At 32.3% G+C, this 11,350-nt stretch overlaps 1 protein-coding gene across 1 annotated transcript; it reads right to left on the bottom strand.

Annotated features, from left to right (window-relative positions):
- Positions 1–857: 857 nt before the first annotated feature.
- On the bottom strand, positions 858–11,022 carry LOC148766219 (LEAF RUST 10 DISEASE-RESISTANCE LOCUS RECEPTOR-LIKE PROTEIN KINASE-like 2.5). The gene is made up of 4 exons (XM_088826821.1): positions 10,392–11,022; positions 6,065–6,142; positions 4,025–5,017; positions 858–976 (listed from the first exon to the last, which is right to left on the bottom strand). Exons 1-4 carry the CDS (start codon positions 11,020–11,022, stop codon positions 858–860), a joined length of 1,821 nt encoding a protein of 606 aa, XP_088682947.1.
- Between the last annotated feature and the right edge of the window lie 328 nt (positions 11,023–11,350).

Here is an 11,350-nt window from a genome sequence, read left to right as displayed (position 1 = left end):
AATTGTTTTAACATAGGGGCTTTATTAGCCATTACTAGACATTATACATGGGTACTGAATGCTAAAAAACTCGGGACTTTTAGCTAATGACATGGAATAACAAAGCATATGTATATGAAAGATACAAAGTAAAATAGATCACCTTAAGTAGTTGAGAAAGAAGGAGATGAGAGATCAAAGTGGATCACTGCTCACATGCTAGATGGTTCTAAGATACCTGCGAATAGAGAACACGTGAACTAGGCCGGGGTTGATCTGGCGGAAACCCCTCCGACGCTCAAGTCAGACGTGCGGATTGTAGAAATAGTTGAGAAAATATGACTCGTGGTCTTATTCAGATAATAGGGCGTACATTTAATAAATGAATTATGTCGTTATTTAACCTCATTAGTTGGGCTGAAGTTTAATTAATTGAGATTTTCGGGCCAAAATCTTATTTGAAGATGATTGGACCTCGGTAGTAGTGATCTACAATATTGGGCTCATGGCCCAATAGGTAAAGAAATTGTAGTCTAGAAGGTTGGCCCAATTAGACATATCAGGATACATATAGCCCTTAAATTGTACTAAAAATTGACTTTTCAAATTCTTTAAGATGATCATAAACATTAATTCTTAAACCTTGAATAAAGTTGTAAAACTTAATGTTTGTGCAACCCCTACGATGATAGAGAAAATGCTACATCCTTTTAAAAGTTAGTTGAAGCGAAAAATAGAGAAACCCCTTAGTAAGTTGCATAATTAGAGGAAAAGAGGAAGGTTGTCTGTAAAAGTGTATCGTTATAACATTCGAGAAAATTACATATCATGAATCATTCTAGATATTTCGGTGATTATATGTGATTCCAAATCAATACCTAATCTTCAGCGTGATTTTCTGTCTCTACATATGATGAAAATGAGGAAATTTCTTTATCCGGAACAGTAGGATTACACATAACTGGCTTTGGAGGAATTAGTATGGACTCTATACTTCCTTCTAACATTTCAACAACCTTAGCCATCGATGGCCTATCCGATGGAGATGTTTGAATGCACCAAAATCCGACCAAAAACATTTTCCTTGCAATTTCTTCTTCACCATCAATCATAATATTGTCTAATTTCCTGGTGACGTCAACTACATTCTCGTAGATTTTGTCAGGGAAATAGTTCTCGCTCGATTGAATTGCTTCATTTTCGACAAATTTTCTGGCTCCAGCCATTTCAAGAACCATCATTCCATAGCTATAGACATCAGATTTATGAGAAACTCCTCCAAAATTTCTCGAAAATACTTCAGGAGCAATATACCCAATAGTCCCTCTTGTTCCAAACACTGATAATATAGCAAGCCCAAAATCAGATATTTTCGGACAAAAATCCTCGTCCAATAGGATGTTTTGAGGCTTAATATCGAAATGAACTATTCTAATATTGCATCCCATGTGCAGATATTCCAAACCTTTGGCAACTCCAACTGCAATCTAGCACAATTTGTCTAAATCCAGTGGACAATCATTTATCAAGTACTTGTCCAAAGATTATTTTTTGGCATATATTCGTACACTAGAGATCTATCATTTTGATCAAAGGAAAATCCCAAGAGATTGACAATATTAACATGCGAGGTTCTACTCATGCTAGCAACTTCATTAATGAATTTTTCTCCATAAAACAATGAAAATTAGGAATAGGGTATGTATGGGCTTTATAAGGGTAGTTTGGGGATTATTAAAAATTCATTTTGCTAGAAATATACCTAAGGGGTTTGCTCTAATTATTTTTGTGAGGGGGGAGTTTCTGTTAACCACATTTCCTAGATGGGGGTGGGGGGTTCTTGCTAATTTTCCCTTCTCTAAAATACCTCTATAATATGATTTTTATCGATTTCATCCATTATACTCTAACTTCATCCATATTGCACATTGACCCCGGATTTGAACAACTATATAACACTAACCCCCATTTTCATAATTTTTAATTTTTTTTTCAGAACAGTAATATTACTAATATTACTGTCCCAAACAATAATATTACTGTCCCGGACACTAATATTACTGTCCCGAACAGTAATATTATGAATATTACTTTCCCAAACAACAATATTACTAATATTACTGTCCCGAACAGTAATATTATGAATATTACTTTCCCGAACAACAATATTACTAATATTACTCTCCCGAACAGTAATATTATGAATATTACTTTCCCGAACAACAATATTACTAAGATTGTTTTCTCAAAAACAATCTCGCACTGGCATAGAGTCTACTGTCTTCTCCAATTTTATCCTCATCACCTGATGAACTCTTATGTCAGATAAGATGTTTTAAGAGGGATAGGCTGTTAAATTTTATTTTTAGAATTAATTTTTTAAAGTGTTTGGATAATAAACGTATCTGCTATATTTTTACTCATTTTAAGATCTTAAATCGAAAAGCGGGTAGAGTTACTTTTTAAAAACAAATCTTATTTGTTCTCCAACAAATTATTTTTATAAAGTTTAAGATCTTTTTTTTTTTAAATTACCAAATATTTTGGAAAAACTCTTAAATATCTTATAAGCTCTTTTTAAAATCTTATAAGCTTAGCCAAACACCCTATCTCATCTAAATTTGCCTTGAAAAAAACACACTTCAGTCGCATATCGTGTTACTTATTGCTAATAAAATTATATGATATATTGTTGTGGGACTTTTAGAGTTACATTCGGTACCCTTGTGTAATGTCTAATAGCTAAAAAAACCCCTATGTTAAAACAATTAGCACATACCCCTTATGATGAGAAATTAAAGCCAATGAAGTCCCTGTGAGTTGATTGTGCACTACACTCGTCGATTATGCGACTGAAAGTGTGTTTTTTGCCCTGAGATGACCCAAATGCCCTTTAAATTATTTTTTTGGAAAATTACAGATTCACCCCAAAAAAGAACCCTCTTTCAATTTAGTCCTTAATATTTTCAAAAAGCCTTCTTCTCCGAACCAACCAAAATCCATTACCACAAATCCTATTTTCGGCAAGCCCATGAGAGTGAGAAGTAGAATCCATGGGTTTGCAATTGTTGTTGTGCGATAGAATCCTAGTTCACTTGTGGATGAGTTGGTGGACGGATGGATGGGTGGGGAAGAAGATGACTTCTTTTAATTTCTTTTTTCTTTTACTATTTTACATTTAGTATGTATTTTTGGCATTATGTTTTGTTTAAATAAATATTTAGTTCTATTTTATATATTTTTTAATTTTTGATATGTTACATATTTTTTTATTTTTAATAATTATTAAAATAAAGGGTGATGTAGTATACTTTTTTTTATAATGGGTTTATTTCACAATTTGAGGGAAGATTTTTTATTAGCAGTAATATTATATATCTTCGTAGGGGTAATATAGTCATTTCTTATAGTTAACGAACCTTTTTCGGATAGAGAGTGGTGTCCTAAATATAACGCATTAGAGAAGGGTAAATGCTAATTGTTTTAACATAGGGGTTGTGTTAGCCATTAGACATTGCACATGGGTACCGAATACTAAAAACTCGGGACTTTTAGATAATGACACGGAATAACATATGTATATGAAATATACAAAGTAAAATAAGGATACATATAACCCTTAAATTGTACAAACCATTTGACTTTTCAAATTCTTTAAGATGATCATAAACATTAATTTTTAAACCTTGAATAAAGTTGTAAAACTTAATGTTTGTGCAACCCCCTACAATGATAGTGAAAATGCTACAACCTTTTAAAAGTTAATTGAAGCAAAAAATAAAGAAACCCCTTAGTAAGTTGCATAATTAGAGGAATAGAGGGAGACTATCTATAAAAGTGTATCGTTTCGTTATAACATTTGAGAAAATTACATATCATGAATCATTCTAGATATTTCGGGTGATTATATGTGATTCCAAATCAAATACCTAATCTTCAGCGGAATTTTCTATCTCTACGTATGATGAAAATGAGGAAATTTCTTTATCCGGAACACTAGGATAACACAGAAGTGGCTTTGGAGGAATTAGTATGGACTCTATACTTCCTTCTAACATTTCAACAACCTTAGACATCGGTGGCCTATCCGATGGAGATGTCTGAATGCACCAAAATCCGACCAAAAACATTTTCCTTGCAATTTCTTCTTCACCATCAATCATAATATCGTCTAATTTCCTGGTGACATCAACTACATACTCGTAGATTTTGTCAGGGAAATAGTTCTCACTCGATTGAATTGCTTCCTTTTCGACAAATTTTCTGGCTCCAGCCATTTCAAGAACCATCATTCCATAGCTATAGACATCAGATTTATGAGAAACTCCTCCAAAATTTCTAGAAAATACTTCAGGAGCAATATACCCAATAGTCCCTCTTGTCCCAAACACTGATAATATACTCTGCTTCTTCTTGCATAGCTTAGCAAGCCCAAAATCAGATATTTTCGGACAAAATTCCTCGTCTAACAGAATGTTCTGAGGCTTAATATCGAAATGAACTATTCTAGTATTGCATCCCATGTGCAGATATTCCAAACCTTTGGCAACTCCAACTGCAATCTTGCACAATTTGTCTAAATCCAGTGGACAATCATTTATCAAGTACTTGTCCAAAGATTTTTTTGGCATATATTCGTACACTAGAGATCTATTATTTTGATCAAAGGAATATCCCAAGAGATTGACAATATTAACATGCGATGTTCTACTGATGCTAGCAACTTCATTAATGAATTCTTCTCCATTGCTATCGGTTTCGATCAAAACCTTGACAGCAACAAGGGATCCATCAGGGAGTACACCTTTGTAGACACTACCATATCCTCCTTTACCAAGTTTCTCATTGAATGATTTGGTCATTTTCTTGATCTCTGAATATTTGTATCTTTTTGGAGCCAAAATTCCATGTTGGACTAGAATACTTTCGACATCTTGGTTATATTTCTGGTTAGAGCCAACTTGCGAATGTCGTCTTTTTAGGTAGAACCATATGACAATGGACACTATAACCGCACCGGTTACAGTAAGTAGCACCACTGCATATATATAGTGGTAGGATATATATAAAAACTAGCTGGTACGTAAACATATATATAATAAGTCAAAATGAAGAAAAGGATTTTACCTACTATAATCATCCCGGTAGCAAGCTTTTGTCCTGCAATTTGGTCTTGGGAATTAAAAAAAGAAACATGTAAACCTTATAGGGGTAAATACAAAGTGCACCCCCTACTATCACCAGAGTCGCATATACCCCCTGTACTACAAAATGCGACAAAATGGCCCCTCAACTTAACGGTTAACCCTCAAATCTCTAACACCGTTAGTTTGTGTAGCGTAGTTACATTTTTACCCTTACATTTATATGATATAAATTGGCATTCTTTGACTTTATTACTTGGCCATTTTTTTACTTTATTACGGAACACTCCGGTGGCATCGACAAGTGGTTCTAGAAAAATATGCCTTGTAGTGTTTGGACGTAAAAAATGAAATGCATGAATTTGGAGAATTAGAACTACGGGAAGCATTTTTAAATCGACAGTTTTTAGGCTGAAAGTTCAATTTTTTTTTTCTTCAGAAATCTAAAAAGAATTCAAAAATATTATCCAAAATAAAAGAAACTCATAAATTTTGGGTGATATTATTAGACTCGGAACAAAATTGCAACATTTCATAAATTTAAAAGGAAATTATAAATAATTTTCAAAATATTTTTTTTTCAAGAATATTTGGGTGAAAGTTTTAGGTCGTGGAAAATAAAAATAGGAAGAAACATGAATAAAATTGAGAGTAAATTGAGTACAATAGAGAAAAAAAGAGGCACACTTTTTATAAACAACCATAGGGGTATTTTCGTCTGAAATTGTCTAACATCTAGTGCAATGCTCGGTCAACTTTGAAAATTGACGGATTATTTAACATAGTTTAATGGCAGGCCATTTTATCGCATTTTATAATACATGGGTATATACGACACTAGTGATAGTACACGGGTGCAATTTGTATTTAACCCAACCTTATAAACCTCCCAACTTTCAAGAAGAAAAGGAAACGGAAGAAAATCAAAACATTGTGCATACCGTGTCCCGTGTGACGATTTCCGTCGTCACTTTCAGGGGAATCATGTGAAGGAGCTCGGGTCGACTGAGGAGGCATACCTTGTCGAAATAAAGTAATTAATTCCAATGAAATATAACTTTCATTACTTAAAGATTCAATATATATAACCAAAATAGAAAATACAAGCTAAACATTCTCAAAATGGTAAATAGGAGGGCCGAGAGATTGAAATAAGAATAGGCGGAGCCTGAATTTAGTATTGAAATGCGACAAATATAAATTAAAAGTTCTTTAAAAATGGGGGTTTTTGTGCATAAGTCCCTAACCAACCATCTTTGTTATTCTAGGTTTAGGGGCTATATCTCTTTTGCGGGAAAATTACATTTTTCGTCCTCATACTTTACCCATTTTTCCAAAATTGTCCCTAAACATTTCGGAGTTACAATATTTGTCCTTAATCATGCCATTTTTTGACAGAATTGGTCCGCCGTTTATTTTTGCAGTTAATTTGGATGGAAAATGACATGTGCCTCTCACGTGCCTTCAATTTACAACACTACATGAAAATGGACTTTTAACAACACACGTTGCATCTTGTTAAAACAAATTTTTCATAGTTATTATTTTTAATTAAAATTTAATATTAAATCGAAATCACGTAAATTCCAAAAAGTCAACTCGATAAATTGTTTCAAGATATTTTCGAAAATATTTGTAAAAAATCACAATATAGTCTAAAATTTAAAATATTGTTTCAAAATTTGCATTTTTCGAATTCGATTAAATAATATCGTTTCAAACCAAAATAAAAAAAAAACCCGACAGGAATTGGGGAATTATAAATCTTTATTCCAATTTTCACCTCTAGACAATTCCAAAAATCCCAATTTTGAAACAATATATCGAGTTTTAAATCATTCAATATGGGTGAAAATTGGAACGGAGTTTTCTTATTCCGCCTAGTTTGATCGAATTTTTATTTTATTTTAAAATAATATTTCCATTCAATTTCCGAAAATGCCAATTTTAAAACACTATATTCATTTTTTTAGACAATATTATGATTTTTTTTTTTTAAATATTTCTGAATTTATTTTGAAAAAAGTATCGATTTTTAGATTATTAAATAAGGGTGAAAATTGGAACGGAGTTTTCTTACTCCCCTATTACGCTCAGATTTTTATTTTATTTAAAACAATATTTTTCATTCGGATTTAAGAAATCCCGGTTTTAAAACATTATATTAATTTTTTAGACAATACTTCTAAAAATATTTTGAAACAATTTATCGAGTTTTACATTATTAAATAAGGGTGAAGATTGGAATGGAGGTTTCTTATCCCGCCTATTCCGATCGAATTTTTATTTTATTTTGAAACAATGTTTTCATTTGAATTCCGAAAATCTTGATTTTGAAAGCAATATTTCATTTTTTTAAACAATATTTCAATCGCTTGAAGAATATTTCTCAAAATATTTTAAATCAATATATATATATATATATATATATATATATATATATATATATATATATATATATATATATATATATATATATATATATATATATATATATATATATATATATATCGATTTTGTTTTTTGGAATGTACATAATTTCGAATTTCAATTAAATTTTAGTTATGAATTTTTTTTTTAACAAGACGCAATCCATTTTGTTAAAAGTTCATTTTCATGTAGTGTTGTGAATTGAAGGCATGTGAGAGGCACATGTCATTTTTCATCCAATTTAATTGCAAATATAAACGGCGGACCAATTCTGTCAAAAAATGGCATGATTAAGGACTAATATTGTAACTCCAAAATGTTTAGGGACAATTTTGGAAAAGTGGGTAAAGTATGAGGACGAAAAATGTAATTTTCTCTCTCTTTTTCCCCCATACCTTTAATATTTATAATAAATTAAAGAAAAATCAATGTATATGACAAAATTACCCCCAACCCTTTACACCTAATTCTTAATTGTAACCCCAATTTAATCAATTTTGACCACAAAAATTCAATATTTATTTTAAAAATCTTTATTTTTAAAAAAATATTTTTTTGCCGCCATTTCCGGCGTTGACTTTTCGATTTTTTTTGTGGTCTGTTTTTTCCACTGCCGGTTTCCGGCGTTGACTTTTTCAAAAAAGAAAATTTCCGTCGCCGGTTTCCGGCGTTGACTCTTTTTAGTGATTTTTTTTCTCATAAATTTTTTATCTGTTTTTTTACGCCCGCCGCTAAACTTTGACCGTAATTGTGCTGTCACTAACAATAATTATACTGTCACTGACAGTACAACAACGTAATTATACTGTCGTTGACAGTACATTAACGTAATTGTACTGTCGTTGACATAACATTTATGTAATTGTACTGTCGTTGACAGTACAATTAGAGTCAACGACAATATTATTATTTTTTTGGATTTTTTATTTTTTATTTTGTTTGATTTGTTGACAAGTCAACGTAATTATATTACTGTCGTTGACAGTAATATAACTGTAATTAAAGACAATAATATTACAGTAAACCACATCAATATTATTATTTTTTTGAGTTTTTTGTTTTGTTTGAGTTGTTGACGGAGTAACGTTATAATATTACTGTCTACTATTGTAATATTACTGTAAACACAATAATACTATTGTGGTTGACGGTAATATTACTGTTGTTACAGTAATATTATTGTCAACCACAGTAATATTAATTCTTTTGGCTTTTTATTATGTTTACCTTTGTTGAACGGTCAACATATTAAAATTACTCTATTACAAAACAATAATGACTTTTGTTGTGTTAATATTATTGTGCTAGAGATTAATGTAACAATATTATTGTGTTAAACTATAGTATAGTTGATATTACTGTGTTTAACAGTAATATAGTTAATATTACTGTCAACCACACAATATTGTTGTTTAAACGGGGGCAAAAAGATGTCAAAGAAAACAAAAATTGGAAAAAAAAAATCGAAAAAGTCAACGCCGGAGACCGACGACGGAAAAATCAGGAAGAAAAAAAAACAAAAAAACAAAATCGAAAAATTCAACGCCGGAGACCGGCGGAAAAATCAGGAAGAAGAAAAAAAAAGTCAACACCGGAGACTGGCGGTCAACGGCGGTGATGGACGAAATTGTCCATAAAATTGTGTTTTTGGTCAAAATTGAATAATTTGTGAAATTTGGGGTCAAATTGAGGTTATATTAAATTAAAAGATGAAATTGGAGCATATTAAAATGTGAAGGGCTATTTTAGTCTTTTACAAGCCTCCGGACAATGTGTAGATTTTTTTGTAAAAGAGTTTTTTGTCTGGCCCCCTTTATGAATAAATACCCATTGATGGGCTTATCTGTATAATGCCCTTAAAAATGTGACTACTACTACTTTAGGGCGGGGGTAGCTGTGGCTCCGACAATAATTATTTTGTACACGTATTTTTTATTAATATTTCACAAAAATAGATTTTAGCCCCCCAAACTTTTGTAAATATAAAATTTGACCCCTTAATACTTTTGTTTTTGTCCATAATCTTATACATATAAATCTACATATTTTTTTCACATTTATCTTTTCACTATGAAATATTATGGTTAAAACTTATACTATTTTAAATAAAAGGGGCGTGCTAAATCCCACACTAAAATTTACTAAATCCCACACATAAATTAAAAAACAATTTTCTCTCTACTCATATTCTCTCTAGCTTCTCTCTAAGATGATTTTATCCAAGTCACTCAAAACTCATTATTTTTTTTACGTGAATAATCATAAAAAAATGTGTTCAGTTTTAATTAATATTTATTCGATTTCATTAAGCCTGTTTAATTATTCAAATTCATATCAATTTGATTTTTTTCCTCAAATTCCAACTTTATTTTAGTTTGAACATGTAAATTTTTTTGTTAAATTCGAACTTGGAATGCTAGGGACGATTTTAGTGTGTGATTTTGTGAAAAAGTTAGGGAAAAAGAAGAAGGGTGGGGAAGGAGAAGAGAAGATTTTAGAGATATAAATATTTTTAGTTATGTGTATGATTTGGTAAAATTAGTGCGGGATTTAACATTTCAGTTTAAATAAAGTCGGTAAATATTTACTTATTTTACCATTTTGTTATGAAACCGATGCCCCTGGGCCCCAAAAATTTAAGCTACCCGATGTTGTATTATTTTAGGAAAAAAAATCGCAATTCAAAATTGGCCTAGATCCGCCAGGGAGTATCTCTCTACTATTAGGAGACATACAAAATAGATAAAAATAAAATATATGCATCAATGGAAGATAATACAAGAATATTCATTTTTTAATATACAATATCTTGACCAAGATCTTTTTAATATACAATACCTTGAGGGGGCGGAGGGGGGACAAGAGGACTGTCATCCAATAACCACCGGATGGAAAATCCAGCGGCAAGAGCCGTACGCAAAATGTTGATGGACGAAGGCTCCGGAGTCCGTAAAGACCGCACCACCGTCTCAGTCACCGGAACGGTAATACTGTCAGCGCAAGTGATGTTGGGTCCGGGGCCCGCCGATGTAACGTCGAACAGATTGATTCTTGTATCGGTTTCATCTTCACAGCTGAATGTATTGGGTATTTGCGCCAAGAGATCACCAGACTGAGGATTGTCGAAGCAATCGTAGTAGAGAGTGACGTTGTTTTCTTTGAATTCTGGCAAGTAATCGTAGAGGAGGTTGCCGTCGAAGTCTGTGGTAATGTTGCGGAGGATTTCCGGACAAGTGTTGTCCCACAAGTCTTCCCTCACGATCGTGAGTGTGTGGGCATCGTAATCGATTTCCTGTACCCTGTATTGTGATGATGAGATGTTCAGCATTGGGGCTCCGCCCTCGCAAATGAGCTCGTAGTCTGGGCGGCTGGGGCACGTGGGCTTGAACCAGAAGGGTTTGCTTATGTAGCGTACGTTGCCGCAGTTAAATGTCCCCGACATGTCCCAGCATGCCTTTGGCTGCGGCATTCCATCATCTTTTTGACAGAAGAAAGCAGGGAAATAAATTGATAAGAGGATTGCTTCCAGCATGAAGAGAAGACAATTGCCATTTTTAATTAGGAGAGAGAATACTCGGAATATGTTTGATCCTAGAAAGAGAAACTAGTACAACTCTAGTCCTAATTGATCCCTTTTTTATTCTTGAAAAGCCTACAAGTTGGTCCACTTTTTTTCTTTTCTTTATTTAGCTTTCATTGATTAATTTTTAAATTATTACATTCAACATTTACGTAGGAACTGCAGTCACTAGTCAGATACTCAGAATCTAAGACCAAATATAATTCAATGTTTGTCG

Source organism: Erythranthe guttata, chromosome 12 (genome assembly GCF_056151865.1).
Source record: "Erythranthe guttata isolate IM_541 chromosome 12, IM_541, whole genome shotgun sequence".
Taxonomy (NCBI): Eukaryota; Viridiplantae; Streptophyta; class Magnoliopsida; order Lamiales; family Phrymaceae; genus Erythranthe; species Erythranthe guttata.
This window is presented reverse-complemented; position numbering and strand designations above follow the sequence as displayed.

What these genes read in the sequence shown, in the direction of transcription:
- LOC148766219 (XM_088826821.1), bottom strand. Translation starts at nt 11,022, where the DNA reads ATGCCGCAGCCAAAGGCATGCTGGGACATGTCGGGGACATTTAACTGC. An exon ending in CCCCCCTCCGCCCCCTCAAG is followed by an intron (nt 6,143 to 10,391) that starts GTATTGTATATT and finishes TATTTCGACAAG; the next exon opens with GTATGCCTCCTCAGTCGACC. An exon ending in AAATCGTCACACGGGACACG is followed by an intron (nt 5,018 to 6,064) that starts GTATGCACAATG and finishes ATATATATGCAG; the next exon opens with TGGTGCTACTTACTGTAACC.